This window comes from Nymphaea colorata, chromosome 4, assembly GCF_008831285.2.
Source record: "Nymphaea colorata isolate Beijing-Zhang1983 chromosome 4, ASM883128v2, whole genome shotgun sequence".
In the NCBI taxonomy this organism is placed as follows: Eukaryota; Viridiplantae; Streptophyta; class Magnoliopsida; order Nymphaeales; family Nymphaeaceae; genus Nymphaea; species Nymphaea colorata.
The window spans coordinates 2,698,934-2,720,835 of NC_045141.1; the positions used below are offsets into that span (position 1 = coordinate 2,698,934).

The 21,902-nt window shown below is 40.4% G+C and overlaps 1 protein-coding gene across 7 annotated transcripts in view; it reads left to right on the forward strand.

Annotated features, from left to right (window-relative positions):
- The window catches only part of LOC116252613 (uncharacterized), an 89,337-nt gene that overhangs the window by 49,581 nt on the left and 17,854 nt on the right, over positions 1-21,902 (forward strand). For all 7 annotated transcript variants that reach the window (XM_031626995.2, XM_031626996.2, XM_031626997.2 and 4 more), the window contains 2 exons: positions 8,505-8,598; positions 14,118-14,190. In XM_031626995.2, the coding sequence (XP_031482855.1) occupies positions 8,505-8,598; positions 14,118-14,190 (167 nt within the window). The remainder of the gene's footprint in view (positions 1-8,504; positions 8,599-14,117; positions 14,191-21,902) is intronic.

The following is a 21,902-nucleotide window of genomic DNA, read 5'->3' on the forward strand; positions in this document are numbered from 1 at the left end:
AGAGAAAGAAAAGGAACACACAATATACGTGGAAAACCTCAAAGAGAGGTGAAAAACCACGGAGAAGCTCTAACCTAGGTGCACAACCGCAACCCTAGGAGAGAGAAAATGTTATTCCACTTAATCAACAATTACACCATAAGTGGGATTAAATAAGAGGGAAAAACGTCTAGGGTACCGAGCCACTCTCGGTACCCGTGCCCATGGGACCGGGTCTGGATCCAAACCCGGTTCCCTATACATGATATGTTAACACTCCCCCTCAAGCTTGGCATACATGTCAAACATGCCAAGCTTGCTTACATTTTTCTCGAATTGAGATGTACATAAGGCTTTGGTTAGAACATCTGCAATTTGATCTTCAGACTTCATATAAGGTAGGATCAACTCCTTTGAATCTATGCGTTCCCGTATGAAGTGGCGATCAATCTCCACATGTTTAGTTTTGTCATGCAGAACGGGATTATTCGCAAGATTAATTGCAGACTTGTTGTCGCAGTACATCCTCATCTTCTCTTCTGTTTCAACACCAATATCTGTTAGGAGAATCTTTAACCATAACATTTCTGTAACTCCCATAGCCACAGCCCTGTATTCAGCCTCAGCACTGGATCTAGAGCATACTTCCTGCCTCTTACTTCTCCAAACAACCAGGTTACCCCCCAGAAAGATGCAGTACCCTGTGGTAGACCTCCTAGTATCAATACATCCTGCCCAATCTACGTCAGAGTATCCTTCAATATTAAGTTGGTCTTGCTGAGTATAGAGTAACCCTTTTCCTGGGTCATTCTTTAGGTACCCCAACACTCTTTCTGCACTCTTCCAGTGACAATCAGTAGGAGCATGCATAAACTGACTCAACACATTCACAGCATAAGTAATATCAGGGCGAGTAAGAGTAAGATAGATGAGTTTACCAACCAGCCTCTGATACCGCCCTTTTCCTTCCTCATCTAGGATGTTACCAGTTTTGATGCTTATCTTTGTACCAGACTCCATTGGAGTTAGAAAGGGTCTGCACCCAAGTTTGCCTGTCTCCTTTAGAAGATCCAGAGTGTATTTCCTTTGGCTCATAACCAGCCCTCTCTGACCGAGCAATCTCTATCCCCAGAAAGTACCTTAGTTTACCCAAATCTTTAAGATCAAATTCAGCAGCTAACCTCTCCTTCATCTTCTTTTTCTCTTCTTCATCGTCACCTGTGACTATCATATCATCAACATACACAAGAAGAAGACTCACCAGGCCATCTCTCTGCTTAATGAATAGGGTGTGATCACCATTTCCCTGTTTGTATCCATTTGTCTTCATCACTATCCTCAGTCTTTCAAACCATGCTTTAGGAGACTGCTTTAATCCATACAAGGCTTTCTTGAGATGACAGCATTTTCCGCTTTGAACATATCCAGGAGGCATACTCATATAGACCTCTTCTTCTAGATGGCCATTCAGGAATGCGTTCTTAACATCAAGTTGATCCATGCTCCACCCCTTTTTCACGGCAAGAGCTAATATGACCCTCACAGTTTTCAGTTTGGCAACAGGGGCAAAGGTTTCAAGATAATCAATACCATATTTCTGACTGAACCCCTTTGCAACAAGCCGAGCCTTATACCTTTCCACAGTACCATCTGGTTTGTACTTCACATTGAACACCCACTTTGAACCAACTAAATGAGTCCCTTTGGGAATATCCACAACTTCCCAAGTGTCATTCTTTGCCAAGGCATTCATCTCCTCTGTCATGGCCTGTAGCCATTTAGGATCCTCTCTAGCATCTTCCACACACCTGGGAATAACAGACTTAGACAAGGATGTTATAAAGCATTTGTAATTCTTACTCAATTTCGCATAAGAGACAAATCTCTGAATAGGGTGAGAAGTACAAGACCTGGTGCCCTTGCGCAGGGCTATAGGAAGCTCTTCATTGATTAGACTTGGGTCATCCGGGGAGCTCACAGGATTGGGATTGGTTACATCAACATTTTCAATCACATCTGTCTTCTTCCTTCTGTACACCTGGCCAAACAAATGATCACGGGCTGTAGGCTGATTATCAACAAGACCCTCGTCCATGTGACGGTCTCTATCATCTCTGACTGTGTCTGCCACACTGTCACTGGCCTTGTAATCCAAGAAATCCGTAAACTGAATCAACTGATTTGAGGAATACTCTTCACTACTGTGCCCTAGATACTCCCCCTGAAGAGGATTCACATGAAAGTATGCCTCATGTTCATGGAAGGTGACGTCTCGGGAAACATAGACTTTAGAGGTGGTAGGATCAACACATTTGTATCCCTTCTGAGTGGAGGAATACCCCAGGAAGACAGCCTTGACAGACCGAGGATCAAGTTTCTTGAGGGTGGGACTATGTTCATGAACAAAACAGACACACCCGAACACCCGAGGAGTAAGAGGCCAGGGATTCTGAGTAGGCCAAAGCATAGAGTACGGGGAATGGCCCTGCAACACACGGGTAGGCATACGGTTGATAAGGTGGGCACTAGTGAGAAGCGCATCACCCCAGTAGCGCTTGGGAACCTGACGATGGAACAGAAGGGCCCGGGTAACATCAAGCAAATGGCGATTCTTCCGTTCAGCCACGCCATTTTGGGGAGGTGTGTAACTACATGACGTTTCATGAACAATACCCTTGCTCTTCAAGAAATCATCTAGGGATTGAGAGACATACTCTCTAGCATTATCGATGCGAAAAGCTTGGACAGACGTCTGAAACTGAGTCTCAACAAAGGCCACAAAGTTTTTGACAATAACGGGAACTTCACTACGTTCTTTCAACAGATACACGAACGTACAACGGGAGTAATCATCAATAAGGGTCATAAAGTAATGAAAACCACGACAAGTGGGTACTCTCGAAGGACCCCAAACATCAGAATGAACCAAAGCAAATGGACGAGTGGTTTTATTGAATGAAATAGGGTACGAGGCCCTAACATGTTTAGCCAACTGACACACTTCACAGGTGAAGGAGTCCATGGAAACAGAATGAAACAAACTAGGAAACAACTTCTTAATCAATGGAAACGGAAGATGACCAAGCCTCTCGTGCCATCGCATAATAGTAGATCTGTCTTCTACGCCTGACAACTGTCCACTAGTGGCTGAAATAAGAGCGGACGCAACCTGCACAGGCAGTCTGTAGAGTCCATCAATAGCCGAACCAATCCCAATCTTCTGCCCCGTCACCAAGTCCTGCAGAAAACACCGATCAGCAGAAAAGATCAGATTACAGTTCAGTTCTTTAGTAATACTGCTGACAGATAGCAAATTCACAGGAATATTGGGAACATGAAGAGCATTATGAAGACAGTATTTATTTAACAAGGACAAACTCCTTTTTCCAGCCACAGAGATAGAAGAACCATCAGCCATAGATACACGTTGCTGCCCCGAAGACAATTTGTATTCTTGGAACATCTTAGGGTCCCCTGTCATATGATGCGTACCACCACTGTCAACAATCCAATCACCATGTGAGGAATTACCTTGGTCACTAGTAGCCACGAGAGCTTGGGCTAACTTAGCCCCCTCAAACGTGGAAGTATCCTCCTGAGTAGTAGACAGCCGGCTGATATACGCTTGCAGTTCTTTGATTTGATCGGAGGAAAGCTTAGATTTGGCAACATTTGACGGACTACTCTGACTAGGCTCAGGCACAGAAGGACTCCGGTGGCTAGAAGGAGGACGACCCCGGACAAGCCGCCTCTCAGGATGAAGATCCCAACAAAAATCAACAGAATGTCCTGATTTGTTGCACTGGCTACACCGCCGAACAGGACGCTGTCCAATCCCAGAAACACGACTAACAAAGGCTGAAGGAGAACTCCCCTGACTGGTGTCAATATGCATCACCTGTCGACGCTGTTCTTCAGATTCCACACGGGCATACACCTCTTCAATTCCGGGGACCTCGTCACAATTAAGAATTTGGCTCCTAATGGATTCAAATTCATCGCGTAAGCCTCCGAGGAAAAGAAACGTCCGATCCATCCATTCTTTGTCCCAGTACAAGGCATGATCAGACCCACAGTGCCAGTCATCATTCACATGGTAGTCAAGTTCCTCCCACTTAGTCTTTAGGGCTGCAAAGAAGGCGGCTACAGACAAGTCACCCTGTTTAAGAGAGTATATGCTACGTTTGATTTGGTACGTACGCAATACTCTCTTCTTACGGCCATACATCCGTGCAAGCACAGTCCACATGTCGTAGGCAGTCGATTTACGCAAGATCAAAGGCTGAATATCTGCAGAAACAGAACTAATAATCCATACTTTAACCTGACTATCTTCCAACGTCCAAGTAGCCCATCGCGGATCGGTTTTTGAAGGTGCAGCTTCTCCCCAGTAATGTAGGGCAGGCGACCACGACTGGTTATCCCAATTTCTAGGGCAGCCGACCAAGAGAGATAGTTATCCTTGTTCAGCCGGATGGAGGTGACTTGAACAGGCAAGATCTCGCTCTTGGTATTGCTGCCCGAGTCTAGGGCATCATCGATCTTGAGGGACATCTCCTCGGCCATCACAATCACCAAGGAGAAAGAATACCCAGCACCAGAGACGACAAACAAGAGGCAGCGGCGCTGGACGGCGGTGGTGTGGAAGAGAGCGACGGCGGTGGGCAGCGGTGGCGCGGGACGGCGGCGGCGCTGAAATGGGCGACGGCGGCGCTGGACAGCGGCAACGCAGCAGAGAACAACCGCGCTGGACGATGGCGGCGCAGCTGGCAGCGCTGGACGGCGGCGGCGCAGCAGCGGCAGAAAAAAACGGCGGAAACAGCAGCGGCAAAGAAACACGGCGGAAACACGATTATCACACCAACGATCTCTCACGCGTTGGCTCTGATACCATGTAGAAACACACACCAAGATGGAGAGAAAGAAAAGGAACACACAATATACGTGGAAAACCTCAAAGAGAGGTGAAAAACCACGGAGAAGCTCTAACCTAGGTGCACAACCGCAACCCTAGGAGAGAGAAAATGTTATTCCACTTAATCAACAATTACACCATAAGTGGGATTAAATAAGAGGGAAAAACGTCTAGGGTACCGAGCCACTCTCGGTACCCGTGCCCATGGGACCGGGTCTGGATCCAGACCCGGTTCCCTATACATGATATGTTAACAAACACTATTGTTGATGACAAGCCTATTGCTTTGAGAAAAGGAAAAAATAGTGTACTTTGCATCTATGTGACATAGGCGCCGGTGTAGATGCGGGTGCTGGTGCGGCACATGTCAAAGAAATTTGGGTGCGAGCGTGTGGCTATGCATATATCATAGTCACAAAATGATTTTTTTTTTGAAAAAAATGTGACAAAAACATGATTAAGTAAATTACCATTTAAAACTTAAACAACAATGCTGTTTTTTGAAAAAAAATGTTTAAATAAAAAAAAGTGAAAAAACGAGTTTTTTTCTTGACTTTTCCTTTTTTCATTTATTCATTTTTTCACTTTCTTTAATGTGGAACTGTTTTCTTTTCATTTTCTAATTTTTATTTGTTGCAAATATACTTATTTTTTTATGTTTGTGTTATTAATGTGTCAGTTATTTTATTTTTCCCTCATTTGTATTTTTTTAATTTTTTAAAAATTTACTATATTTCTTCCATATTTTTCTCTTTTTGTTCAAGCTCGCTGTCTTATACATGAGAAAAACTTTGCGTTTAAAATGCGAGAAAGTTTCTTGTAACTATGATATATATATAATTATATATATATATATAATGCTAATGTTTACATTTATTTATTTTTACTGAAAATTAAGTTTTTTTCAAGGGTCATTTTGCTTGCTGGGTGCATTTTATATTGAATGCGAATGTTGAGTGCATTTTAAGGGCACATAGAAATAGAATGTAATTTATTTTTAAAATTTTAAATTGAATAAAGTAAAGCTCTTTTAAAATATAGGCAGTCAGGCATATAGTGCATTTTAAGAGCAGTTAATTTTTAAATTTTTAAATTAATAAAATAAAGCTTTTTTTTTAAGAAAAGGTAAGCAGCTTGGTTGAAGGACAGAAGGGATAATAGTCTGTTTGCATAGCAGTCTTTTGCTGTCTTCCTTTTTAAAGAGAAAGAGAAAGCTAAAAGTTTGAAAAAAGAGAGAGAGAGAGAGAGAGAGAGAGAGAGAGAGATTGTTGTGCCTTTGGCTCTCTTCCTTTTTAGGAAGAGAGAGAGAAAGCTGAAAGTTTGAAAAGAAAGAGAGAGGGGAGGGAAAAATAGGAGGGAAACGAAAAAAGGGAGAGCTATGTGACATGGGTGTAGGGTGCGGGGTGCGGGTGCTGGTGTAGGATGCAGCAAGACCATATGAACTTTTTTTGTCAAGGTTACCTTAATCTCATACAAAATTCAAAGTTTTATTAAATAAATAGGGAAGGAGAGAGAGAAGAGGGGGAAAGGAAGAGAAAAAGTTAGACGAAGGAAAAAAATGAAAAAAAAAAAACATGAGAAAAGAAGAACGAGTGCGGTCACCAACACCCGATTCGGTTTGGCCAAGTTGGGTGCCATGTCGAGCCACACCCACACCTGCACCTGAGACGACGTGGGTGCGCCACCATATTTGGCACACCCATGTTACTTAGGGGGAGAGGAAAAGTGGAAAACAGGGAGAGAAAAAATTAAAATCAGGTGTGGCTTGAGTGCGTGTCGGAGCTGCACCAATATCTACACCCGCACCTGTGTCCGCACCCACACCCACATCATGTTGACATGGGTGTTAAGGTGCATTTCAAAGCACCTGTATGACTGAGCTTTGCATCCCATCTTCCAAGTTTCTTTAGAAAGAAGACTTTGATGATATATGGAAGATTTTATATCTACATTGTCTGCCATTTTGGTTCCTCTAACTCATCACTTGTGTTTCGTAGATCTCGAACGGATACAAGCCATGCAAGAAAAAAGTGGACCCATTGCTATATTGTGATATGTGGGATTTAGTGGTGCCTCTTGCATACACATATATTATTGGGTACAATTGGATTTACACCATTAAATACAATCTCAATGAGTCTATCAAATGTAGGAAGGTTGGTGGTGAAAGGATACTTAGTATGTACAGAGTAGATTTCTTTGTTACATTCTCCTTAGTTGCACGTCTTGGAACTATCAATCTTGTTTGCGTTGTGCACTATGGGTGAGTTTATGTCAGTTAGATGTGAATAGTGCCTTTTTGTATGGTGACTTGATTGATACTATGGACCTGCAACAACTGTTAGCGTTTGAGGTTTGGAGTCATAAGGTATGTAAGATCAAAAAGGCTATACATGGGCTGAAATAGATCTTTGGTATGTTATGTGGTTTTAAATTCTTTTTGTACGTCAGCTTTTGGGTTTAACATGTTACCATCAGACAATTCATTATTTATCAAGAAGACTTCTAGGGCATAATTGTCAGATAGTAGTAATAGCAAGGCTTAGACTTGTTCTTGTATTTGTGGAAAAAAAAAGAAACTCTTTCATGAGTTTTCGGTGTCAAATTGTATGTGTATAACTAGACTAGGAAACTAGTTAGTACAATAGTAAGTTTTTTGTATTTGAATTTACTCCAGTTGCTCACATTTGAAGCCTACCAAATTCATACATTTTTAGAATCAAATCTTCTAGCATTGAACTTTGAATATTCATAATTGGCATGTTTTCTCTCATAGGGATCTGAATAAACTCTCTTCATGAATGATATTCTATTCTTTGATATATCGTGATCTTGATTTGGAGGGACACATCTAGGAGCTCCTTCTGGCCATATTTTTGAATAATATTTAAGATATAAAGAATAAGCCATGCAGTGTAGGAGAGTATTGCTCTTATCCCATCTTTCTACTAGTATTGAATCAATGCGATAAAAAACTCTGAATTATCAAGTGCAATACATTTCTTTTCGTGCTTGAAAATTATAGACTGATTTTTGCTCAACCATATTATCCCACATCTTGGCTGAGATTTGTACAAGTTATACGTTTCGTCATAAACCTTATGAAGCATAGACTCATCCTTATCCACTTCCCTCAGCATGCACCAAATTGACTATGTGAACTCCAAAAAATATGTCAATCTATCCTTCTATTTATCATCTATAATAATGTTCTTAATTGTTTGAGCTTTCACCTCATATTCAGCATGGTAGAATTTCCAATCTTTGTCAGCCACCATATGAACTAATGCTTGCTTTACTCATCTATTTATATGCCTATAATTATGTCAATTCCTTCCCATGGAAATTTTTCTAATTCTGCAACAATATGCATAAATTGTAAGTGGACAACCACGAAGTCACTTCTCCAAAAGGCTTGGACTAATGTGTTTATTACTAATAAATTTGGAGTGTTCGCTGCAAGGCTTTCATGAGTTGCATATTCTAATTTGGGCTCCCCTATGTTTAAAAACTGAAATGGGTGACTGAAGATATGACTTACACTAATTATTCAATTTTTAAATACAGACACATGCTGTAAACAATCAATTAGTTGACTTCTTCCTTGCAGGACCAAGCGATGCACCTCTTGCACCTGGCACCTTCGAGGCCTTTGTAAAGGTTCCAAGTTTACTACGTCCTCATACACAAATTTTTTGTACAAGGTGACTGTTCAGTCAATATCGGATTTCTATGCTACTTCTTTCTTTAAAATTATGCATGTTTTGTATTCAGAATCTCATAAATGAATAATTTATTTATAGTTATTCTTGTGAATTTCGTAATGATACTTGTAGTTTGATGGTAAAAGTTATTCCGGCAAATGAGTATTTGTGATGTGTTTTCTGAACTATGTTACTGACTCTTGTGGTAGAGCTTCAAGGTGGCATTGTACTTAAGTATAGGAAAGGTGGTACAGGAGTTTTATTAAAGTTAACTTCATCTTTCTTTAGCTTGTACTGTCAATTTTGCTGCTTAGAATTGCCAAAGTAATATATTGTATTAACAGTAATAATCTTAGTTGACTTAGACTTGCCTGAATAAACTCAGGTTGCCCACGAACTGGCTGATGGGTGGAGTATTGACTCAAATGCAACAGAATCCTAGGGGTCTCAATTCTGGATTGACTGAATTGGTGGAACTTGGAAGCAGTTAAATTGGCTCGGGACCATCAAAATTTTTACTGTATCATTCAACATAGGTTCTAATAAGTAATAACATGCAACTTCATGGCATCAAAAACAATTTATGAATTACAGTTTAGCCCTAGAAGCTCCTAAACCCTACTATGTTTCTGTGTGAGTATTGCTAAGACATTACATCAGAATTTGAAACTAATAATACATATAAAAAGTAAACGACCTAGTCTTACTCGTTACGAAATTTGCAGCCAAACTGGGAGTCTAAAATAGTCCAAGGACCAGTGAGACCATGGTATTATGGTAATTGGTAAGTGGCAAACTTGTAATTTTCAGCTATGACCAGGGGTAGTAATTAGCTAATTGAGATTAATTATGCTAATCATGATTAAGTTTAGCTAATGACAGTTTAAGAGCTTAAACACCCAATTAATGATGGATTATAGCTCTTAAGCTATTAGACACTAAGCTAAACCAGAATTGAAACTAATCATTTAAATTTAATTAATGGAATAAACTTTCTCAAAATGTATTATTGTTTTTCTAAACTCTTCAAGATAGAATAATATAAACTATAAAGTATAATATAATAAGTGATAAAAAAATATAATAACTTTTGGCTATAAACAGGGGTTGCCCCCCCTTCTTTGGGATCCAAAGTGAGGAAGAGGAAGAGAGAGAGGAGGAGAAAGAGAGAGAAAGGAGAGAGGGAGAAAGAGAGAGTAGAGAGAGAAAATAGAGGAGGGAGAATTATTTCTCTCGCTCATTATAATCACCTGGAGCATAGATTTTGCCAAAATATCAGGTATAATGAAAGTTATTGCAATTTTTCTGATTACATACTAAATTTTAGATTGTTTACCGTAGAAATTTCAATTGCTTCTCTATGCACTTTACTACTATTTTTTACGATTCCGACAGATCATAATCCAAAAGTGGTAGGTGAGATGTTGCCGAATTTTTGTTAGAAACATTGAACCCGCTCAGTTTGCGCATAGCGCATACGAGCAACCAACGAACTGTGCCAATAGTGGTCGTGTACTCGTATGGCTTAATTGTCTAGGCTGCATTAAAATTATGTCGAACCGTGCACTGTTTTGCTGTATAGTGAAACTTGACAGTGGGCTATACTAGGCTATTGGACCTAGCTTGCCTTAATCGACCATGATTACTAGTAAATCTTGGTCGGCTATGATCCAGCTTTGGGTAGACTACCTTGGCCATACCCAAAGTCGAGATGAAGTCGGGGGCAGACAATTGGCTACACAGAGTTTTAGTTAAGATTTATTGTTAATAATATATAATTAGATTAATCACGTAGTTTATAGAGTGCTTAGACTAGCAAAGTTGAGATTTAGCAGGCTTAAATTAAGTTGCACGTTTAAGCAAATGGCTTAAGTTAATTAAATTGAGTTTGATTCTTTGAATTCATGCATATATGCGTGTTATTTAGTTGTATCTGTTTTTGTAAGTACGTGCCACTCTCAAATAGGAAACTCATGCTATGTTGGTTATACAGGCTCGATATTGAGTTCCAAGAGTGAGTTGTTTAATGATAAACTCGTGCTTTAGCTTTGAGATGAACATATTTGATAATGCAAGCAGGGTATGATGATGGATGTGAAAGTATGCTCAAACATTGAATTGATTGAGCATGATGGTTGTTTATTTACTTTACGCAAATGTTTGCTCATGGCCTGAGTTATCATTATGATGTGGGCAACGGCCTGAGGCGGGTTTTATATTTCCGTATTGATAGTATAAGAGGAAAGTCCGAGAAAGGCTCAGTGTACTGGAAATGAAAAGTTTGAGATCCGCACATGTTGCGACTATAAAGAGTCGAACCCAACTGTAAAATATAAAAAGGGCCAAGGTTGGTGGCGCAGGGGTCCGGGGACCCATGTGATTGGAACCTTGCTTGAATGCAGGGATTATGTATAAAGTGCTCCTTCTCCGGACTACTTAGAGGAGCCCATCCTCGGCATGAGGCAACGAGTGTGGGGTGTAGTTACTGCATTAACACAATTGAGCTCAACGCAATGCGAGTCATGGTAGTGGTTACCCCAATCTATGCCAAATTTCCGGTGACTCAGTGTTTGGACTGTAAGTTGCACAACGGTCCGCCCTAAATACACCAACGAGCTATGTTCACTTATTTCCTTTTCTCTATTGTCACATATGTGATTGGTTTTTGTGTGGCTCAGATTGAGTCTGCTTTGTTGGAATGCCAAAGAAACCGGCAAACCAAGCTTCAGGACCTGCAGATAAGGGAAACCGTCCAATGGTCGACAGTTCCATCGATTGGAACGCCTTACCTTCCTTATCTAGAACACCACAACCTTGCATTTATATAGTCTCTTGAGAACCATAGACATCCCAGTGGAGAAATCCTTTTCATCGCTCTTTCAAGCACAACTTTAGATAGTTGCATTATCATTCCTTCCAAACCCCTGAAATACCAACCTCCAAACTATTGCCAATGCTGGAGTGGACCTGCATCTAGCGATATTACTCATCCACTATCCTTTTTGACGGCTACTAAACCTATTGTTTCTCAAGGTTATCCACCTAGGAACCCTAATAACTATACAATGAAATAAATCCAAAGCACTAGGAGATGGGACCAAAATAAAGATAAATACCTCATTGAATCACCCAACGAAATTAGCATCACCGGGCCACCTATGGACAACAACTTAGAAGAACTAATAGAAACATACCACCATTTTGATAACTCAATCTACCAATATGAAGATCGTCCTGAAGAGTCAATAGGGTCTAATGATCCTCATTCTGAATCTGAAAAAATAGGGTGGATGCAGGTATATAAACAAAAGGAATGGGTGAAATATTGGAGGAAGGGAAAAGAAGAAGAAGCTTTGAGACTACTTCAAACCATAGTTATAAATAACATCTCAGAGTTTTAAACGGCGAGGTTTTTCTTGGGTATAATACAGCAGATTCGAAAAATATGGAAAAAAACAGTATTTTTTAAAAACATTAAAAAAACTAAAAATGTGGAAAAATAAAATAAGTGAGAAAATAATAACACAAACATCAAAAGATAAGTAGATTTGCAACAAATAAAAAGTAGAAAATTAAAAAAAAATGGCATTAAAAAATGAAAAAAATGAAAAAAAGTGAAAAAACTCGTTTTTTTCATTTTCACGTTTTTTAAAAAAAAAACCCGTTTTTTAAAGTTTTAAATGACATTTCATTTTCTCACGTTTTTTTTCTCGTTTTTTTCAAAAATAACTTGTTATTTGTGACTATAACTTTTCAAACTACAGTTGGGGAGTAGGCTTTTTTTTACTTTTACTTTGTATACATATAAAACAATGTATACACTTATGGTTAGGACAAATCGTGCTATGCACTAATTACATAGACAAGTTATCTGTACGCAATATACAAATTGGGCCTACACCAACTACGTAGGTATGTGATTGTTCTGCTTCTACTACACAAAAAAGAAAAAGAAAAAGAACTCTATATCTATTTCCTTTTCATGTTTAGTTGTGTATGACATTGGAACGTTACATCTAACCATTACACAATATCACTAAGAAGGAAGCTATAGTTGATTATAAAAAAATAGACTAATTCATTGCATGTTATTTATTAGTTACTATTTGTAGTTGCATTCATAAACTATAGTAATTTAATTACATTTACTTGATGTTTATTTGTTATTATAGATGTGTCCAATTTTTCATCAACTTGTAGTAAAAGTGCACTATAAAAACTTATTTTGCTGTGTCAACTCAGTGATTCTTGCCCTAGTAGTCAGCTGGCTTGAATCCCATTTACGGGTTTGCTAGTTATGATAATCAATATGTTTCTTTAACTCTTGTTTTGTGATACAATGTAAGTAGTTTAGCATACCAAGCAATCCCATCTAGGTGTTGGGTAAGTGATAGGATGCTCCTAGTATCAAGGCTCTATTATCTCCCACACGTGACCTCAAGAGTAATTGTAAAACTTCAGCCAGGCTAGACAAGACCTAGCCTTAAAACCCCACATGATACAACATGATTCCCACCCCTTACACTTAAGCATACAAACAAAATATAAAGGCATGGCACATATTACAACTCGTAGCAACACAACATTATCTACAGGTAATTGAATTGAGTGGATTTAGTTAATAATAAGAAATTATGTAAGAAATAAAGAATGCAAGATGTTTGGCATGAACTTACCTAAGTCCAGCAAGTTATGTGTACAAAGTGCAAACCACCCAAGCGACTCCCTTAGGACAAGGCTGCCAGCACTAGACCAAGACTGGTCAGCTATGGCCAACCAGACAGGTCTAAGGTTGCAGAACAAGTTTCCCACCCGGCAGCGAGATGGCAGGGAGGTTAGAAACCTTACCAACCTGAGCTAGCATGTAACAGAGGAACCAGGGTAACAAATAACAATGAAGGGCTGGCAGCCTTCAAAGGTTCCTTTTGGCAGTGGTCGCTCACCTGACAGCAAACAAAGGCAGGCTGTCAATGAGGCACAGTGTCTTCCATTCCATGGTGGACGGCGTCATCTTCATCCTTCTCAGATGTTCTCCTCTGCTTCACCTTTCTCATCGTCCACTTGGTCCAGCTACCTCTCAGCCCTGGGTTCCATCTTGAGAGGGGGTCATAGGTAGGCCTGTACCACTAAGCCTGTATATTGGAACTAAGTGCATTTGGTTGCATAGTAGCAAAACTATTGATGAATCTTGTTTGCCTCTTAGCTATTATTTCTTTATGTTGAGTTTCAGTGAAATTGTCTTAGCGTATCAACCTAACTAGGCCAGTTGTTCACTTAAATCCATCTAAAACATCCAAAACTGCTGCAGCTTTCTGATTTTAATTTTCAGATCTATGTTGGTTTCTGTTTGGTGTTTAGAGTCAGTTGCATGAATTTGAATTTGCAGGTAGTTGGATACTTGTTGCAGTAGCATGCTTGACTTAAAATTCTTCGGGCATAAAAATCATGAGTGCATAATCTTGCTAATGGTAGCTCCTAAGACAATGTAGCGATTTTATTTCATTGTTGTATTGTTGCAGTGAATGGGTCTTAGGTAATCGTGAGGATTTGGTCAAGGATATAACATCTGAACTGCAACCTGAGAATGGTGAGGTATGCTGCTATTAGATTGCAGTTTGTCTCCCTTGATGCATGTGCAACTACTTGTTTCTTTAGTTTTGTTGACATATGTTGTAGTTGGGTCACCTATCCGGGTCTGGATCCGGATTTGTATCTGGACTCGATCCAGTGTGTTACTATTATTGCCCTACTTAAGCTGTGTAAACCCTAATTTCAGTGTGTGAATGATAATTAAAGAGAGAGAGTGTCTGGTGGCTAGTGGGCACCAATCCTCCTCACCCGTGGTTTTTTCCCTCTAGTTGAGGGGTTTTCCATGTTACATCTGTGTGTTCTTCTTTCTATTTGCTTTTACGGTTTCTACATGGTATCAGAGTCCGTGCCTAGTTTGTGAAATTTTTTGCTGGCCGTGAAGTTCCGGCCCTGACCTTTCCTTCGCTTGACGCCCTTCATCATCCGCAGCTGGTCCTTCATAGTCCGACACTGTTCCGATATCCAGCGTCGCATAGCATTTACCATCGACCAGATCCCGCCGCTGCCCTTGTTCCGCCATCACCGCTGCCGCCGCTGCCACTGCCGCCGTCGCTGCCGCTGCCACCGCTGCCCTTGCTCCGCCGCCACCCTGTATTGCCCATCGTCCGCGTTGCCTCAGTCATCGTCAAGCTTCTGCCATCGCCTGAGCGCCGCCAGCTCTGCCGCTGCTCTCATCCTGTCTAGCGCCGCCCGTGTCGCCGTCCGCTATCGCCTAGCCTGTTTTCTTCTGCCATTGGTGCTTTTGGGCCGTGCTAGGGGACACCTGCCACTGCCCTGCTTGACGCATGGTTGTTCTTGTTTGCTTGTTGTTTCTTTCTCTGCAGTATTGATTCGTGATCATGGCTGAATCATCCTCCTCCACTGTGAACACTAGTCAGACTGAGGTTGGGGGTGTTAGAACTGAAAATATACCTGTTCAGGTCACCACTATTCGTCTTACCAAAGAAAACTACATGCAATGGTCCGCTGCTATGACCATGGGGACCGCAAGTCGAGGCAGAATTGCGTATATAAACAAGAGGAAAATTGAACCGAATGAGACGAATGTTGCTTGGGACACATGGTTTCTTGAGGACAACCAAGTTAAGACTTGGATTGTCAACTCTGTGTCACCCGAGATTCAACCCCTTATTCTGAGGACTGCGAGGGATATGTGGGTTATACTTGAGCAGATGTACAGCCAAAAGAAGAGAATTGTTTGGGTGTATCAGTTGATGAAGGATGTCTATTCTCTATGGCAAGGTGAACACTCTGTCGCAAATTTCTATGCTGCCTTGAAATCTAAGTGGGAGGACCTTGACTACTAATCTGATGACACTTGGGATTGTCCCCAAGATTAGGTGCGTCATTTAACTAAAGAATGGGAGAATAGGGTATTCCTATTTCTAGCAGGGTTGAATGAGGACTTCGAAGGCATAAGGAGTCAAATCCTTAATTCTGACATACTACCTAGTATTGAAGAGGTTTACTCTCGGGTAGAGGCTGAAGAGCAACGACGCCTTATTATTATTGGAAAAAAGGGGAATCACATCTCATACAATGAGATGTCTGCCCTTGTTAGTCGTGGTCCTGTAGGAGCTGCCCGACCTCCTTGCAAGTGCACTCACTGCAAGAAGACTGGTCATACTATAGATTTTTGTTGGGACCTCTATCCAGAAAAGAAGAATAGTCGAGGGAAACCTGTGGAAAGCTACTTCTGATGTTGCCAACTCTAGTGGAGAGAAAGCTTATATCTCTGCTGAACAAATTTGTGATCTTCGTGCTTATCTGAGTCTGATTGATATTGGTTAGGCTGAAGCAACAGATGATGTAAAAGTCAACCATGCTCTTGCGGTTTCTGGAGAAAAAGGTAATTCTTATATGGGAGAATGGATTGTTGCCAGTGGTGCCACCCACCACATGACTGGCAATCCTAAGCTCTTCCATGAGTATAAGCTCTCATCAGGAAAGGAACGTGTTTCTCTTGCCAATGGTTCCTTTACCTCTGTGGTGGGAAAATGGAGTTTTTCCTTGTTAAACAATTTTTTAGTGCATGGTGCCTTACATGTTCCTCATCTTCCCTTGAATCTTCTGTCTGTCAGCAAGATTACAAAGGAGTTGAAGTGCCTCATGTCATAGAGACCTTCATTCTTCATGTGGAGACTCAGTATGGTAGTTCTGTTAAGACCTTTCGGTCTGATAATGCTCGTGACTCGTGAGTACGTATGTCAAGCTGTTGAAGATTTCTTTCGAAAAAAGAGGATTGTTCATGAGACGTCCTGCAGTTATACCCCTCCACAAAATGGAGTTGTTGAGAGGAAAAATCGTTAGTTACTCAATGTTACCAGGGCACTCTTGTTTCAAAGGAATCTTTCAAAAGAATATTGGGGTGATGCAGTTCTCACTAGTGCATATTTGATCAATCGTACGCCTAGTCATGTGCTAAATGGGCAGACTCCTCACTCTATGCTTCCAGAGAGTCATCCACCCTTTCTCCTTCTACCTTGTGTCTTTGGGTGTGTTTGCTTTATTCATGATCACAGTCCTCATGGTAGGAAACTTGATCCGAGGTCAATTAAAGGTGTTTTTGTTGGATATCCTCCTACTCAAAAGAGGTATAAGTGTCTTGATGCTACCACTGGTCGAGTTTATGTTATCAAGGATGTCACATTTTTGGAACATGTCTCTTACTTTTGTGAGAATACTCTTCAGGGGGAGAAGTCTATGTCAAGGGAAGAGTAATTTCCGAGTCAGGAAATTCAATTTACAAATTTTTTGGATTACAAGCAAGAAGAGAGTCCACAAGCTGTTGAGGTGCTTGAACATGAGAGGAATGAAGAGTGTTCCACTGGGACGAAAGAGGAATGTAACCGTTTGTTTGGGTAGGTGTACTCTAGGCGAAGAGTCCGTACAAACAGGGTGACTGATGGTGAAAATTCTACTCCTAATCCCAATCCTACTTCTTCCCTGGATGACCCAAGTCGTGATCAAAAGAAACCTGTTGAGGAAGACATTCAAACATCAGACAAAAACTGAAAATGAGGAGCTTCCCATTGCCCTGTGATAGGGTGTCAGGTCATGTACTCAACACTCTATTGGTAACTTTGTGTCATATTCTAGACTGAGCACGAATTACAAATGTTTTGTATCTTCTTTTTCATTGGTTGTGATTCCCAGGATTGTTACAGAGGCTCAGAGTGATCCCACGTGGACTCATGCTATGCAAGAAGAGATGGAAGCCTTGAGCAGAAATCGGACATGGGAAGCGGTAGAGATTCCTGAAGCGGCTCATCTGGTGGGATCCAAGTGGGTCTACACCATTAAGTACAAACCAGATGGGAATGTTGAGAGGTACAAAGCTCGTCTGGTTGCCAAGGGGTTTAGTCAGAAATATGAGATTGATTACTTGGAGACGTTTGCTCCTGTTGCGAAGATGAAGACTGTTAGAGTTATTATTTTTCTAGCAGTGTTGAAGGGGTGGAAGATGTGCCAACTTGATGTTAAGAATGCTTTTCTCAACGGAGAACTTGAAGAAGATGTGTATATGTGTATGCCCCCAGGATATGAAAAGCCAGGAAAATGCTGTAAATTGAAGAAGGCTTTGTATGGGCTCAAGCAATCTCCCCGAGCATGGTTTGAACGTCTTAGACTTGTGATGAGAAAACATGGCTACAATCAAGGAAACAGAGATCATACTCTATTTGTAAAGAAGAAGGATGGTAAGGTTATTCTTTTGTTAGTCTATGTTGATGATATGATTGTTACAGGTGATGATGAAGATGAGATAACAAGATTAAAGGGTTTACTGGCTGCTGAATTTGATCTCAAGAACCTTGGCAAACTAAGATATTTTTTTGGTATTGAAATTGCTAGATCAGGTACGACTCTGGTGCTAAATCAAAGAAAGTATACTTTGGATTTATTAAAGGAGACAGGAAAACTAGGGTGTAGACCGGTTTCTACTCCTTTGGATGTTAGACACAAACTCAATATTAAGGATGGAGAACCTCTTTGTGAAGAAGCTAACGGGAGGTATCAACGTCTGGTTGGAAGATTGATCTACCTCACTCTGACTAGACTTGATATCACATTTGCCGTAAACGTGATGAGTCAGTTCATGCATGCGCCTACAGATACTCACTTGAATGCTGTCGACAGAATCTTGTGTTACTTGAAGAGGAATCCTGACAAGCGGCTTCTATATGTGAAACAAGGGCCTATTGAGATTGAAGGGTATTCAGATGCAGACTGGGCAGGCTGTGTTGATACTAGAAGATCTACTTCATGGTACTGCGTTTACTTAGGGGGAAATCTTGTTGTGTGGAGAAGCAAGAGACAAGATGTTTGTTCCCGCTCAAGTGCAGAGGCTGAATATAGGGCTGTTTCTACTGGAGTGTCAGAATTACTGTGGCTGAGAGTATTACTGACTGATATTGGGATAGAGATTGAAGGACCTATGAAGATGTGCTGTGATAACAAGTCCGCAATCAATCTGGCCAATAACTCTGTGTTACATGACCGAACAAAGCATGTTGAGATTGACCGTCACTTCATCCGAGAGAGAATTGATGCCCGAGAGTTGATTCTACCATATATGAAATCTGAAGACCAAACTGCTGATATTCTGACTAAACCCTTACCTGTGACTCCATTTGAGAGAAATGTATCCAAGTTGGGCATGTTTGTTATGTATGCCCAACTTGAGGGGGAGTGTTAATATATGTTGTAGTTGGGTCACCTATCCGGGTTTGGATCCGGATCTGTATCTGAACCCGATCCAGTGTGTTACTATTATGGCCCTACTTAAGCTGTGTGAACCCTAATTTCGGTGTGAATGATAATTAAAGAGAGAGAGTGTCTGGCGGCTAGTGGGCACCAGTCCTCCTCACCCGTGGTTTTTTCCCTCTAGTTGAGGGGTTTTTCCACGTTACATCTTTCTATTTGCTTTTACTGTTTCAACAATTTTCATAGGAAGTAACATGGACCCTTCAAGATATCGACTCAGGTGTAGGGGTGGCAATGGACAACTTGCTTTTTTTTTTTTGTCAAATCCTTGTTAGAATCATAGCTTATTGATTGTTAATTATCATTTTGTTGTTTGGGGAAAATACATATACTACCTCACCTCTTGTGTCTCATATGAAAGGAACTGACCTCTGGCTTATTAAGCAGTCTGAAGTTGCAACATTTAGTCCTGTAGTCTGTGGGGTACAGGTATATATTTGCTGTTGTCATGTATGTTAAGTTCAGGAAAATCAGCTGCTACAATTTGTTCCATCAGAAAAGTTATGCAAAAGAAAACAAGAGGCACACAAGTCACAAGGGTCAATACAAGGGGTGTGACCTAATTTCGTTCAATTATGTGTTAGAAATAATAATGCCCCCGAATCATATATAAACATTATTGTAACCATATTCGTAAAAGGAATACACTAATACATATCACATTCAGATTCGGGTTAGAAGTGAATCAAGATCCAATTTGTCTTAACATTTTCTTTCAAGTTTCAAGTTGTATAGGTTTTTGAACCAGAGACTACTTGCCACCTAAATACTAAAAATTGTGCTTTGCTAATCCTTCTTTGAATAGACTGGCTACTTGAGGCTCACAACCTCCTTATCTTTCTATCTAGTGAAATTTTGATATATCTTATTCTTTGGTTTCTGCATGATCAAATTTCAATATTCGCCACAAAGGCACAAAGTCTTCCACAAAAGGGAATAAGTTGAGAAGAAGATGAGACATCAAGTTTTGGCTATTATAATTGAAAAAGCCTTGATCTTCTAATAACAAAGAATTATTGTTACAATAATGGACTAAAATACCCATACATACAAGTCAATATTACTAATGTAACCAACATGACCAAATCCACGTGCTACATTGCCTTAATATCCTCCCTCGCTGTGCTTGGTTTTGGACCACGAACAACTTTCTCTTTAAGAAGCGAAGCCTTTGTTGTCTAAGACCTTTGGTCAAAACGTCAGCTACTTGATATTTAATGAAAAGTGGCTCAATTCTCTACTCTCAACCTTCTATCTCATGAAATATTGGTCTATAAGATGTGTTTGTTCTGACTATGATAAATTGGGTAGAAAGATATATTCACTGCATATTGATTGTCATATAACTATGTAGTTCAAATCTACTAACCTAATTATTCAACTAACAAATAGCGAACCCATGTTGCTCAAAAATGTCAGCAACCATGGATGTCAGGACCCAAGTTTTGGACACCCTTTTTTTTTGACATGGTGGAAATAAACATTTAACCATTAAAACAAAACCAAAACTTGAGTAGTGACAAGTACACAACGACCCAAAAGTTGTTGGGACAATTGTTTAAAGAACTCCTTTAGGGCCCATACAGCAAACACTTAGACTCCATCGGCAAAACATTTACAAAATCCCAAACCCAACTCAATGCTAGATCCCTAATGCTAGTCCATCCTAACAACTAAGGAAGTCTTTTCAAGAGCCAACAATCCATCAAGAATTACCTGTATAGGCATAAGGGAGGGGGTCAGGTGTCTTTTCGTGTGGCAATATCCAATGATGGGTATAACATGGTTCAGCAAAGTAGATGTACAAATATGTGAACCAAATTTATATGCAACTCATGGTTTCTGCCCATGAGCTGCATGTTTCATGCCACATCCTGGAGGTATAACAATATAACTTACTAGCTCAAATGAAGTATACAAGACCCATCATGGGTTACAAAGTCATACTGACAATCCAAATGGCAACTACCCATGCTCATCATGCTGAGCATGAAGAGGAAACTCTGTCGGCACAATACACATGCATAACATAACTTCATCAGGCAATCCACATAGATCGAAGGTAGCCTATTGATATCCCAGATCACCATTCCACCAGCGGGGTCACACTATTAGAACCACCCAAAGCAGTGTTGTACGTATCGTTCATATAACACGATACAATACACCCCTGTATCATAAATAGGGGGTGTATCATACCTGTGTTGCACGTATCGTGTGATACAGGCCCCATGTCGTACGATACAGTGCAATACGCACTGTATCATACAATACGGGCTAATTTCGAAAAAAGGGGGCCCGAACCTCTCTTTTTCCAGTTGTCTATATGAAAACCTGCCCCTTCTTCATTTCTAACCTAGAGATTGTGCCGCCTTGGAGGGAAACCATCGATTAAACCGTGGATTTTGTGTGTGGGTGGCTGATTCCCATTGGGAGGAAAGGGTTTTTTTTTTATTTCTTTTCCGTAAGGTATGAAATCTCTTGTTTTTACCATATATTCATATATTTTTACCATATATTGAAAGATTTCGATTGTTTTTCGTTAAGTTTACGGTAGGTTTTCTTTTTTTTGTGAAGATATGACATCGTCTTATCCCACATGGCAATGGCGAAAGGGTGAAGGAGAATGACTGGTTAAAAATCAAATGTAGCTTTTGTGGGAATACATTTTCAGGAGAGATTATTAGAATGAAACACCATTTGGCTGGGACATCCAAAGATGTAGCTCCATGCGTTAGAAAACCAAGCAAACCTTTGCCTTCATTTGTGCGTCAGCGATGTTTAGATATGCTTAATGTTTTACGTCAAAAAAATGTACAAAAACAAATGGAAGAGACAGATGAATTGCTATAATGAGCCTTGGAAAGATGAAGAAGAAGAAGCTTATCAAAATTGTTGAATAACATTTGTAATAAGTGGTCTTTTGAATATTTAAAAGTTGTATTAACAGC